At 47.4% G+C, this 13,041-nt stretch overlaps 1 protein-coding gene across 1 annotated transcript; it reads left to right on the top strand.

Moving 5' to 3' along the window:
• The first annotated feature begins 334 nt into the window (after positions 1–334).
• Positions 335–10,748, top strand: LOC141106823 (uncharacterized). The gene is made up of 3 exons (XM_073597750.1): positions 335–1,870; positions 6,718–6,751; positions 8,942–10,748. Exons 1-3 carry the CDS (start codon positions 438–440, stop codon positions 10,460–10,462), a joined length of 2,988 nt encoding a protein of 995 aa, XP_073453851.1. The 5' UTR covers positions 335–437; the 3' UTR covers positions 10,463–10,748.
• Positions 10,749–13,041: the final 2,293 nt, after the last annotated feature.

Below are 13,041 nucleotides of genomic sequence, written 5' to 3'. Positions count from 1 at the left end.
CAGACCCAAGTCACTGAGTGCAGTCTCAGGAGATGGGAGGCAGCGGTGTGGGACCTCTGCAACTTTTTCTGAAATAAACATTTCATCCACCACTAATTACTGAATACCAATATTATGAGTCCTGACCCTTACAATGTATACTCTATGTTGTACCTTACATAGTCCTGACTTCTCTCTCTCCCCTCCACCCACTGCTATATATACACATAATATGTATTCTCTTTTGTCACACCCATTTCCTATCAGCTGGACATTTTATATCTGATGATTTGATTGGAGCACAGACTTTTACATGGTGATAATAATGTGATAACATCCTCCAATTTTGGAACCTTAAACAGAAAGTGATAATGAGGGAGGAGTCAATAACTCAATGATGGTGGTCTTCAGGATCAGTCCAGTCTTCATCTTGGTTGGTTAGGGGAACCAATCTGCTCATGTCCAGTAATAATCTTTGTATTTCTATTTTAGTAGATGGACGGGAGATGAGGAAAACCTCAGAGGATTGTCTCACTTTGTCTCCAGACTGTAAAGTAGAAGATGAGGACATCACACAGTGTAGTCCAGGAGAAAACCCGACGACCTCAAATGTCCATCCGGCACCACACAGTGTAGATGGACCATCGTATTCCTCTTATCCTGAGGAACCTCAGACTGTGAGGGACGGTGCCGGACCATCGTATTCCTCTTATCCTGAGGAAGCTCAGACTGTGAGGGACGGTGCCGGACCATCGTATTCCTCTTATCCTGAGGAACCTCAGACTGTGAGGGACGGTGCCGGACCATCGTATTCCTCTTATCCTGAGGAACCTCAGACTGTGAGGGACGGTGCCGGACCATCGTATTCCTCTTATCCTGAGGAACCTCAGACTGTGCGGGACGGTGCCGGACCATCGTATTCCTCTTATCCTGAGGAACCTCAGACTGTGAGGGACGGTGCCGGACCATCGTATTCCTCTTATCCTGAGGAACCTCAGACTGTGCGGGATGGTGCCGTTCTTCCAACACATAAGAGATTTCCCTGTACTAAGTGCCAGAAATGCTTCCATTCTAAATCCCATCTTAATGTTCATAGAAGATCTCACACCAGTAAGAAGCCGTATTCTTGCCCTGAGTGCAAAAAACTGTTTTTAATGAAGTCCCATCTATCCATACATCAGAGATTGCACACGGGAGAGAAGCCGTATACCTGTCCTGAGTGTGGAAAATGTTTTTCGCAGAAGTCCCATCTTTACAGACATCAGAGATCTCACACGGGAGAGAAGCCGTATTCCTGTTCTGAGTGCGGGAAATGTTTTTCACAGATAGCCCATCTTTACACACATCAGAGATCTCACACGGGAGAGAAGCCGTATTCCTGTCCTGAGTGTGAAAAATGTTTTTCGCAGAAGTCCATTCTTTACAGACATCAAAGATTGCACACGGGTGAGAAGCCCTATTCCTGTTCTGAGTGCGGGAAATGTTTTTCACAGATAGCCCATCTTTACACACATCAGAGATCCCACACGGGGGAGAAGCCGTATTCCTGTCCTGAGTGCGGGAAAAGTTTTGTACATAAATTAAGCCTTGTCACACATGAGAGATCTCACACGGGTGAAAAGCCGTTTTCCTGTCTTGAGTGCAGAAAATGTTTTTCAGACAAGTCCATTCTTTATTATCATCAGAGGTCTCATATGGAGAAGAAGCCGTATTCCTGTCCGGAGTGCGGAAAATGTTTTTCACGTAAGTCACATCTTTATACACATCAGAGATCTCATACGAGGGAGAAGCCACTTTTCTGTCCTGAGTACGGGAATTGTCAGTCACAGAAGTCCTCTGTTTACAGTCATCTGAGATTGGACGCGGAGGAGAACGAACTTTCCTGGTCTGAGTGAGAGAATTGTTCCTCACTGAAGTCCTGTCTTCCTCTACATCAGGGGTCCCACACAACCCTCGAGGTGTATTAGTGAGTGCGGGAAATGTCTTCTATATGAATGTTGCTGGACATGTGGGGAAGAAGCACACCCTGATATACACCTCAGATATACTCCATGGCTGATCTTCATCATGTAAGAAACAGTTGATAAGGAGATCAGAGATCACCAAAGACATGGATGAAGTGTTGTACCGTGTTGGTCATTGATAGCAGGAGAAAAATAAAAATGGAGTCATTACCTCTCATTGGCTGAGTACATTTTGTGGTGTAAACTCTTGCAAGAGGTCTGTTTTCTCAAGTCGTCTTCCAGGACGAAACACGTTAACCCCACCACTTAAAAGGCAGTCCTCTAGGCCTTTTAAAATAAAAATGGAGTCATTACCTCATTCCACCATTTTGTGGTGGAAGATTTCAAAAACATTTACAGGTCTGTTTGTTAAAAATTTGTTGAACGAATGTAACACGCATTCACCCACCTATGATAAATTTTGGCTGTATTTTATTTCTTGATTTTCTTGATGATTTTCTATGATCATTGGCTCCATCTAGTGACCAGAATGCTGTGAGGCACTATTTTTGCTAATGAAGGTACAGGAAAAAAATACCACATTATAGCCACCGGATAGCTCTGAGGATCATAGGAAATCACTGTGTTCAGGGCTTGGCAAATGCTTCTCACATTTGTCCAACTAATTTTTTTTAATAAAATAGACCCCTTAGTTTCCTTCAGCAGACATGGATTGCTACAAATAACTGAGATCATCCTCATCCACTTATGATTACAGCAGACATTGAATAATATAAATTAATTAAACTAACAATATTAAAGCAACCACTTGTAGTGCCCTCTAGTGTACAGTCTATTTGTGAGGAAAATTTATTCTCACTCGCAGTAGCTGTGTGAGTCTGGGTAATTGGTCGGGGGTTACAGTAGGTCAGGCTGGAGGACTCTACAGGTCAGGCCTCTGGTACCTCTCTGTGGTTCTAGAAGTTACCAGAAGTTTCTAGAAGCTAGTGGGGGGAGGCGAAGAGAGACTATGATCTGCATATTTATGGAGATCTGACCAATCCCCAGGCAGGTGGCTTGGCAGGGTGGTTGAGTTAGCCCATAAATATTGTGGAGCCTGGCTAGCAAGGGAAGGTTTGTTATTGCCGGGTGAAAATTGGAGTGCTGAGGATGGATGTTGTGGAGCCTGGGAGGGGACCCCAGGGCTGAGGGGGCTCTGCCTCCAGGCTGGAGCTGAGGAAGGAGAGCAGCTGAAGAGAGAGATCTCCACTGCCCTTCAGTCTTACAGGTCTGTTTTTTTCTTAAAAAACTCCTTGAAGAAATATGATGCAGTGGAGAGGGATGGAGGACACTGAATTGAGGCCAGTGGATGGATTGTCAGAGAGGGGTGGAGGACACTGAATTGAGACCAGTGGAGGGATTGGTAGAGAGGGGTGGAGGACACTGAATGGAGGTCAGTGGAGGGATTGGCAGAGAGGGGTGGAGGACACTGAATTGAGACCAGTGGAGGGATTAGCAGAGAGGGGTGGAGGACACTGAATTGAGGCCAGTGGAGGGATTGTCAGAGAGGGGTGGAGGCCAGAGTAGGGATTGTCTGAGGGGTGGAGGACACTGAATGGAGGCCAGTGGAGGGATTGGTAGAGAGGGGTGGAGGACAGTGAATGGTGACCAGTGGAGGACACTGAATGGAGACCAGTGGAGGGATTGGTAGAGAGGGGTGGAGGACACTGAATGGAGACCAGTGGAGGGATTGGCAGAGAGGTGTGAAGGACACTGAATGGAGACCAATGGAAGGATTGGCAGAGAGGGGTGGAGGACACTGAATGGAGACCAGCGGAGGGATTGGCAGAGAGGGGTGGAGGACACTGAATGGAGACCAGTGGAGGGATTAGCAGAGAGGGGTGGAGGACACTGAATGGAAGCCAGTGGAGGGATTGGCAGAGAGGGGTGGAGGACACTGAATGAAAGCCAGTGGAGGGATTGGCAGAGAGAGGTGGAGGACACTGAATGGAAGCCAATAGAGGAATGGCAGCGAGGGGTGGAGGACACTGAATGGAGGTCAGTAGAGGGATTGGCAGAGAGGGGTGAAGGACACTGAATGGAAGCCAGTGGAGCGATTGGCAGAGAGAAGGTTTTGGCTCCTGACCTCGCTTCTACTTCTGTTCCCAACTGACCCCCTGTGCATTATCCTTGTTCTGACTCCTGACCTCGCTTCCTGTATCGCCCACCTGTTAAACCTGCAAAATTATATCTCTCTCTCTGGAGTCCATACCTCTCTTATACAAGAAAGGACTTTGCTCGCTTTGGAAACCGTAGCTTGGCATTGCATGTTATTATTGAGCTTATGATCTACCAAAACCCCCAGATCCTTCTCCACTATGGATTCCCCCAGTTGTACTCCCCCTAGTATGTATGATGCAAATTCTTATTCCCCCAAGTGCAGAACTTTCCATTTATCAACATTAAACCTCATCTGCCACATAGTCGCCCAATTAGACAGAGCATTGAGGTCGGCTTGTAAATTGGAGACATCCTGTAAGGACGTTATTCCACTGCATAGCTTGGTGTCATCTGCAAAGACCGAAATGGTACTTTTGATCCCAGACCCAATATCATTTATAAAGGTATTAAAAAGTTATGGTCCCAGCACTGAACCTTGGGGTACACCACTGATAATCTTAGACCTTTCAGAGTAAGAGTCATTGACCATGACTCTCTGAATTCTGTCTTTTAGACAGTTTTCTATCCATTTACAAACTGATATTTCCAGCCTGTAGACTTTACCTTGCACATGAGCCGTGTGTGGGGAACTGTATCGAACGTTTTAGCAAAATCCAAGTATACCACGACCACCGCCACCCCTCTGTCCAAGTATACCACATCCACCGCCACCCCTCTGTCCAAGTATACCACGTCCACAGCCACCCTTCTGTCCAAGTTTACCATGTCCACAGCCACCCCTCTAGCCAAGTATTCCACAGCCACCCCTCTGTCCAATGTTTTACTTACCTCTTCCTAAAAATAAATCAGATTTGTCTGACAGGTGGCTCTGCATTTTATGTTATCCGTCTTTGCTGGAGAAAACCCCCTGCTGAGTGAGCCAGGAGAACCAGAGAGCTGGGCTTGAAGGCTTCACAATGTCTTGGGTGGGATAAAACCTTTGGTCCTTTGTCTGCGTTTCGCTGGAGACCTGCAGGCCATGTGAGATGACAGTTGTGCAGATTCGTTATAAGCCAGGCCTGACCATAGCTCAAGGCTACCATTTGGAGACAAAAACTTTGTAGAGAAGTGTGTGCTCCAGCCAGGAGAGGTGACCCACTCAGGAGAATGCACCCCATGTTGGAGGGAATCCTTGCCCACAGGACTGGGAAAGTTGGGACAGCTATGCGAATATGGAAAGACTGAGAAAGCTGAGGCAATTGGTGAGTCCAGGGGACTGGACAGAGTCTTTAAGTCTTGAGAGAGGCCGGGGTGTGAGGAGAACCCCTATCCAGATGTAGCACTACCCCCGCAGGAGCTGCTGGTGAACGTTGGTTATCCACCACCCTGCACAGCCAGGCACATGAATATCTCAATCACTCCTGAGACAAGAAGCAGTCCTTGCATCTTTGTTTGTTTTATTATTTAGGGGAAGTAACCTTGGATGGGTTACGGTTATTATGGGATGCCCATTTGATTAGTAGAAACTCTTCAGGGACACAAACTATATACATCCTGTATATACACACTCTTCTTCTTCCTCCAGCACAGACTTGCTTGTAGAACTACAGCTCCCAGGACCAGCTAGCACTGACAAATTGATCCAAGACAGCCTCAGTCAGATCCAAGTGAATGCCCTTTGCAGGCAGGGACCGCGGGGCCCTTTAGTGGTGTAGCAAAAAGAGAGGTCTTTGGTGTTATCTGTCTTTCTCTGTGGCTACTGCTCCCAGTACCACCTCTTCAGGCACTGCCATCCCGCCTGGATACAGCTTCCCCTTTCACTAGCCCTCGTGGCTAGTTCTCCACAGTCCTCCCAGATTGACTCTGCATCCATCCATGACTGCTTGCGCCCATTCCTTTAATGCATGCATCTCAGTCCTCTGACTGCAACACTCACCAGCCCTCCTGACTGTCTTCCTCCCTAGAGATTTGCCTGGCAGTGTCCTTCTGCTGTCCTCTCCTTGCTCCCATGCCTTCTGATCAGGATCCCTCCATGTGTTATAAGAAGGGGACCCTTCTGTACCCGAGCCCAGGCCTGGGTTCAAACCCCCCCCCCCCCCCCCTCAGACTAGGGAGTTAATCTCAAAGTCCTCCGACAGCCTAACACTCCATCTCCATCTTCCACCTGAACTCCACACTGCCCCAGCTGGGCTGACCCAGAGTATTTAAGGGGGACTGCCGAACCTTATGTTGGGGATTGGTCAGAGCCCTCAGAATACTCCAGCTAGCTCCTCATAGACCCCTCCCAACTACTCCTGGAATCTTCTCCGAGTTTCCAGATAACAGGGGGAGTCACCAGAGAAGCTGTTGATGAGTCATCCAGCCTACCTGAGTCACTCAAACCCTGACCCAGATAAACACACAGGCTTGGCTACCAGCTAAGCCTGAAAATGTACCTACACTAACACTAAACCTATACTTAGCACTCTAGCCAGGCTAGGGGGTGCTACACTGACACCGGGGATGAGTCCATGCAGCCAGGTGCTTCAGCTAAATGCTGAGTGAGCCAGGAGAACCAGAGGGCTGGGAGCTAGGACTACTAGCTGAGAGAGCCAGGTGGCTCTGTATTTTCTGTTATCTGTTCTTGCATGGGCAGCTATATACAGTACGTGGAATTTCCAGTATTTTTGGTAAATAAAACCAGGCCTCTAGGCCTTTTAAACATAGTTCAGACTGGCATGGAGTTCACTAAAATGCATCTACCAATGAGCTAAGCGAACCCCATATCTCAAAATATATTTCTATCCCCCTTGGAGGGAGTAGAGATGACCCCATCTATAAGGATATACAGTACATACACACACAGCACAAGGCCGTGTTCACACTACGAGACGTTTCTCGGGGCTGCAGTTCCTCTGAGCTCCACAAGGTGGTGATCTTCTCACTTCTACTATAGAGACATGAAGTCTCTATGGAAGACAGGAAGTGATGTCAGGTAAAGACCGGAAGTGATGTCAGGTATAAATAGCAAATTACGAGAGCCGAGCTGGCAATATGATGGACAATCAGCTGCCCCTCACATCACCGGGTAAGAGGAGACTTTATTGTAAAGGAGAGAGCATTACGGAGGCTCCACCTAGATCCCCCATCATCTGATAAACTCATAGAAACAATGTATTCAGTCAGTGTGTGTGTTTCCTACAGATGGATCCAGTAATGGGAACCCACCAGAGAGATGTCCCCGTCCTCTGTATTCCCGGGATTCCACACAGGAAGGTCACACCATCCCTCACCATCATCAGGTAGATGAAGAACAATCACTGATAGTATCATTAGGATCTGTACATTATCTGCATTGTTACCATTGATGTCATTTTTATTATATATTCAGAGTGGGAACTTGAGAGATTCTAAAGTTGAGGTTAAAGAAGAGATAAAAGAGGAGGATGATGAGGATGGGGTGATGGAGGAGTCAGAGATTCCAAAAGAACACAAAGATCTGTACCAGGACACCATGGTGGAGTCATCCAGCTACAGCAACCCACCAGAGAGATGTCCCCATCCTCTGTATTCCCGGGATTCCACACAGGAAGGTCACACCATCCCTCACCATCATCAGGTAGATAAGGAACAATTATTGGTAGTTATGATTTATACACAAGCTTGTTTGTTACAATTAATGTTTTATTATATATTCAGAGTGGAAACCTCGGGGATGATAATATTGTTGTTAAAGAAGAGTATAAAGAGGAGGATGAGGAGTATGGAGTTATGGAGGAGTTTTCAGAAGGACACAAGGATATGAAGGAGCCACCTAATACCAGGAACCCACCAGAGAGATGTCCCCGTCCTCTGTATTCCCGGGATTCCACACAGGAAGATCACACCATCCCTCACTGTTACAAGGTTGGTGGGATGGAGATTATAAGACACAGACTCATGGAGACGATGTGTAGATTTCTTATGTGATGTCAAAATAATAATAAATATATTTTACAGATGATATTTTCTCTAATTTTCTTGATTTAGAGTGGAGATCCAATCGATATAGAATTTGAGGTTAAATCAGAAGAAGAAGAGAGGTATGTGAGGGATGATCAGCAGTCTATGGAGAAGGATGGAATAACGGGGACATTTATAGAGGAGGACACTCCTACAGAGATCAGCACAGGTGGGTCATTAACACTGAATACATTCCTCCTCCTCCTACTGCTCACTGATTGGTCCAGAGTAGGGCGGGGACTGCGTGATATCAGCCTGTAATCCCCTGGTCACTTTCCTGAGCTGTGTTCCCCGTCCTGTATTCCTGTATTTCTCTCGGATAATCTTCCTTCTCTGTGCTGCAGACATAATTGATGTATCTAGACTGGATTTATGGAGATTCTGGGGTTCAGCTGGCAGCAAAATGTTTATTTTCACCATAGATGTTGCTTGACCTACCCGGGTCTTCTGCCCCATACCCGGGTCTAGGAAGATCTCTGACAGAACAATTCTCCTGGGGTTACTTGCTCTGTTATTTGCTGGCTGTGCCGGGTGGAGGGATATGTCTGTATAGTCTCAGACCCAAGTCACTGAGTACAGTCTCAGGGGATGGGAGGCAGCGGTGTGGGACCTCTGCAACTTGTCTCTGATAAACATATAACCTGCCACTGATTACTGAATACCAAAATTATGAGTACTGACCCCTGCACTATATACTCTATGTTATACATTACAAAGTCCTGACACTCGTCCTATAATCCCCTCATCACTGTCACTCCTATAAAAGACAGTTCTCGTTGTTTCCTCACTCTCTGACTAAGGTCCATGAATAAAGAAATGAATTGGTAGGAGATCAGAGGACCCATTTACTAGTTACCTTGAGGGGGGAATTGTAAGACCCTCAGAGACAAAGCTGCCTGATGTGGGCGGAGTCCTGGTTTAGGGGAACCAATCTGCTCATGTCTAGTAATAATCTTTGTATTTCTATTTTAGTAGATGGACGGGAGATGAGGAAAACCTCAGAGGATTGTCTCACTTTGTCTCCAGACTGTAAAGTAGAAGATGAGGACATCACACAGTATAGTCCAGGAGAAAACCCGACTACCTCAAATGTCCATCCGGCACCACACAGTGTAGATGGACCATCGTATTCCTCTTATCCTGAGGAACCTCAGACTGTGAGGGACAGTGCCGGACCATCGTATTCCTCTTATCCTGAGGAACTTCAGACTGTGAGGGACGGTGCCGGACCATCGTATTCCTCTTATCCTGAGGAACCTCAGACTGTGAGGGACAGTGCCGGACCATCGTATTCCTCTTATCCTGAGGAACTTCAGACTGTGAGGGACGGTGCCGGACCATCGTATTCCTCTTATCCTGAGGAACCTCAGACTGTGCGGGACGGTGCCGGACCATCGTATTCCTCTTATCCTGAGGAACCTCAGACTGTGAGGGACGGTGCCGGACCATCGTATTCCTCTTATCCTGAGGAACCTCAGACTGTGAGGGACGGTGCCGGACCATCGTATTCCTCTTATCCTGAGGAACCTCAGACTGTGAGGGACGGTGCCGGACCATCGTATTCCTCTTATCCTGAGGAACCTCAGACTGTGAGGGACGGTGCCATCCTTCCAACACATAAGAGGTTTTCCTGTACTGAGTGCGGGAAACGTTTCCGTTTTAAATCCCGTCTTAATGCGCATAAAAGATCTCACACGGGTGAGAAGCCATATTCGTGTCCTGAGTGCGGAAAATGTTTTGCAAGAAAATCACAACTTATCCCACATCAAAGGTTTCACACGGGGGAAAAGCCATATTCCTGTCCTAACTGCGGGAAATGTTTTTCAGGGAAGTTCAGTCTTAGCAGACATCAAAGGTCTCACACAGAGGGGAAGCCATATTCCTGTCCTGTGTGCGGGAAATGTTTTTCACAGACGTCCATTCTTTACAGACATCAGAGATTGCACACGGGCGAGAAGCCGCATTCTTGTCCTGAGTGCGGGAAATGTTTTGTACATAAATTAAACCTTGTCACACATCAGAGGTCTCACACGGGGGAGAAGCCATTTTGCTGTCTTGTGTGCGGGAAATGTTTTTCAGATAAGTCCAATCTTTATCATCATCAGAGATCTCACACGGGGGAAAAGCCGTATTCCTGTCCTGAGTGCGGGAAATGTTTTTCACTTAAGTCCCATCTTTATACACATCAGAGATTGCACACGGGGGAGAAGCCGTATTCCTGTCCTGAGTGTGGGAAACGTTTTTCAGATCAGTCTAGTTATTACAAACATCGGAGATCTCACACGAGGGAGAAGCCACTTTCCTGTCCTGAGTACGGGAATTGTCCGTCACAGAAGTCTTCTGTTTACAGTCATCTGAAATTAGACATGGAGGAGAATGAACTTTCCTGGTCTGAGTGAGGGAATAGTTCCTCACTGAAGTCCTGTCTTCCTGTACATCAGGGGTCCCACACAACCCTCGAGGTGTATTAGTGAGTGCGGGAAATGTCTTGTATATGAATGTTGCTGGACATGTGGGGAAGAAGCACACCCTGATATACACCTCAGATATACTCCATGGCTGATCTTCATCATGTAAGAAACAGTTGATAAGGAGATCAGAGATCACCAAAGACATGGATGAAGTGTTGTACCGTGTTGGCCATTGATAGCAGGAGAAAAATAAAAATGGAGTCATTACCTCTCATTGGCTGAGTACATTTTGTGGTGGAAACTCTTGCAAGAGGTCAGTTTTCTCAAGTCGTCTTCCAGGACGAAACACGTTAACCCCACCACTTAAAAGGCAGTCCCCTAGGCTTTTTAAAATAAAAATGGAGTCATTACCTCTCATTGGCTGAGGACATTTTGTGGTGTAAAAACACAGAGGTTTGTTTTAAAAAAATTTAATAAAAAATAATATAACAAATTTGGCTTTATTTTATTTCTTGATTTTCTTGATGATTTCCTATGCTCATTGGTTCCATCTAGTGGTCATAATGTTACCACTAGATGGAGCTGAGGATCATAGGAAATCAATTTGTTTATCAAATTACGGACAGGATTTTTCATGGCTGGGCCAATACTTTGAACATTTTTTTATAAGATAGACCCCTTAGTTTCCTTCAGCAGACATGGATTGCTACAAATAACTGAGATCATCCTCATGCACTTTTGAGTACAAAAGACATCGAACAATATAAATTAATTAAACTAACAATATTAATCCAACCACTTGTAGCGCCCTCTATTGTACAGTCTAGTTAGCGAGTGAGGAAAATGTATTTTTACGCAGTAGCTGTGTGATTCTGGGTAATTGGTCGGGGGTTACTGTAGGTCAGGCTGGAGGAACTCTACAGATCAGGCCTCTGGTACCTCTCCTTGGTTCTAGAAGCTACCAGAAGTTTCTAGAAGCTAGTGGGTGGAGCCGAAGAGTGGCCTACTGGAAGTCAGCAGTCTGGTCCAAAAGTTGCTGGATTATCATCAGCCTTCCCCGTTCCTGTGCTTCCGTGTCTTGCTGTATTCTTGGATTCCCTGTTGCTAACCCAGCTTGCCCTTGGACCTGTCTTGGCTTCTCTCCTGCTTCTAACCCCGGCTTGTTCCTCGAACCTCACTCACTGCCTTCTGTGTATGACCTTGGCTAAATCCTGACCACACTTCCGACCTCCGCAGCATGATCCTGGTTCTGGCTCCTGACTTTGTTTCCGCTCCTCTTCCTGATTGACCTCCTGTGCATGATCCTGGTTCTGTCTTCTGACCTCGCTTTCGCTCCTTTTCCCGACTGACCTCCTGTTTATGATCCTGGTTCTGGCTCCTGTCCAAGCTTCCTCTCCTGTTCCTGATTGACCTGTGCATGATCCTGGTTCTGGCTCCTGTCCTCGCTTCCTCTCCTGTTCCCGACTGACCTCCTGTGCATGATCCTGGTTCTGGCTCCTGTCCTCGCTTTCGTTCCTGTTCCCGACTGACCTCCTGTGCATGATCCTGGTTTTGGCTCCTGACCTCCTGTGCATGATCCTGATTCTGTCTCCTGACCTTGCTATCGCTACTGTTCCTGAATGACCTGTGCATGATCCTGGTTCTGGCTCCTGTCCTCGCTTCCTCTCCTGTTCCCGACTGACCTCCTGTGCATGATCTTGGTTCTGGCTCCTGACCTCGCTTCCGCTCCTGTTTCCGACTGACCTCCTGTGCATGATCTTGGTTCTGGCTCCTGTCCTCGCTTCCTCTCCTGTTCCCGACTGACCTCCTGTGCATGATCCTGGTTCTGGCTCCTGTCTTCGCTTCCTCTCCTGTTCCCGACTGACCTCCTGTGCATGATCTTGGTTCTGGCTCTGACCTCGCTTCCGCTCCTGTTCCTGACTGACCTCCTGTGCATGATCATGGTTCTGGCTCCTGAACTCGCTTTCGTTCCTGTTCCCAACTGACCTCCTGTGCATGATCCTGGTTCTGGCTCCTGACCTCGCTTCCGTTCCTGTTCCCGACTGACCTCCTGTGCATGATCCTGGTTCTGTCTCCTGACCTCGCTTCCGCTCCTGTTCCCAAATGACCTGTGCATGATCCTGGTTCTGGCTCCTGACCTCGCTTCTGCTCCTGTTCCTTACTGACCTGTGCATGATCCTGGTTCTGGCTCCTGTCCTCGCTTCCTCTCCTGTTCCCGACTGACCTCCTGTGCATGATCTTGGTTCTGGCTCCTGACCTTGCTTCCGCTCCTTTTCCCGACTGACCTCCTGTGCATGATCCTGGTTCTGGCTTCTGACCTCGCTTCCTCTCCTGTTCCTGAGTCATCTTCTGTGCATGATCCTGGTTCTACCTTCTGACCTCGCTTCCGCTCCTTTTCCCGACTGACCTCCTGTGCATGATCCTGGTTCTGGCTTCTGACCTCGCTTCCTCTCCTGTTCCTGAGTGATCTCCTGTGCATGATCCTGGTTCTGGCTCCTGACCTGACTTCCGCTCCTGTTCCCGACTGACCTCCTGTGCATGATCCTGGTTCTGGCTTCTGTCCAAGC

This window comes from Aquarana catesbeiana, linkage group LG08, assembly GCF_042186555.1.
Source record: "Aquarana catesbeiana isolate 2022-GZ linkage group LG08, ASM4218655v1, whole genome shotgun sequence".
NCBI lineage: Eukaryota > Metazoa > Chordata > Amphibia > Anura > Ranidae > Aquarana > Aquarana catesbeiana.
This window is presented reverse-complemented; position numbering and strand designations above follow the sequence as displayed.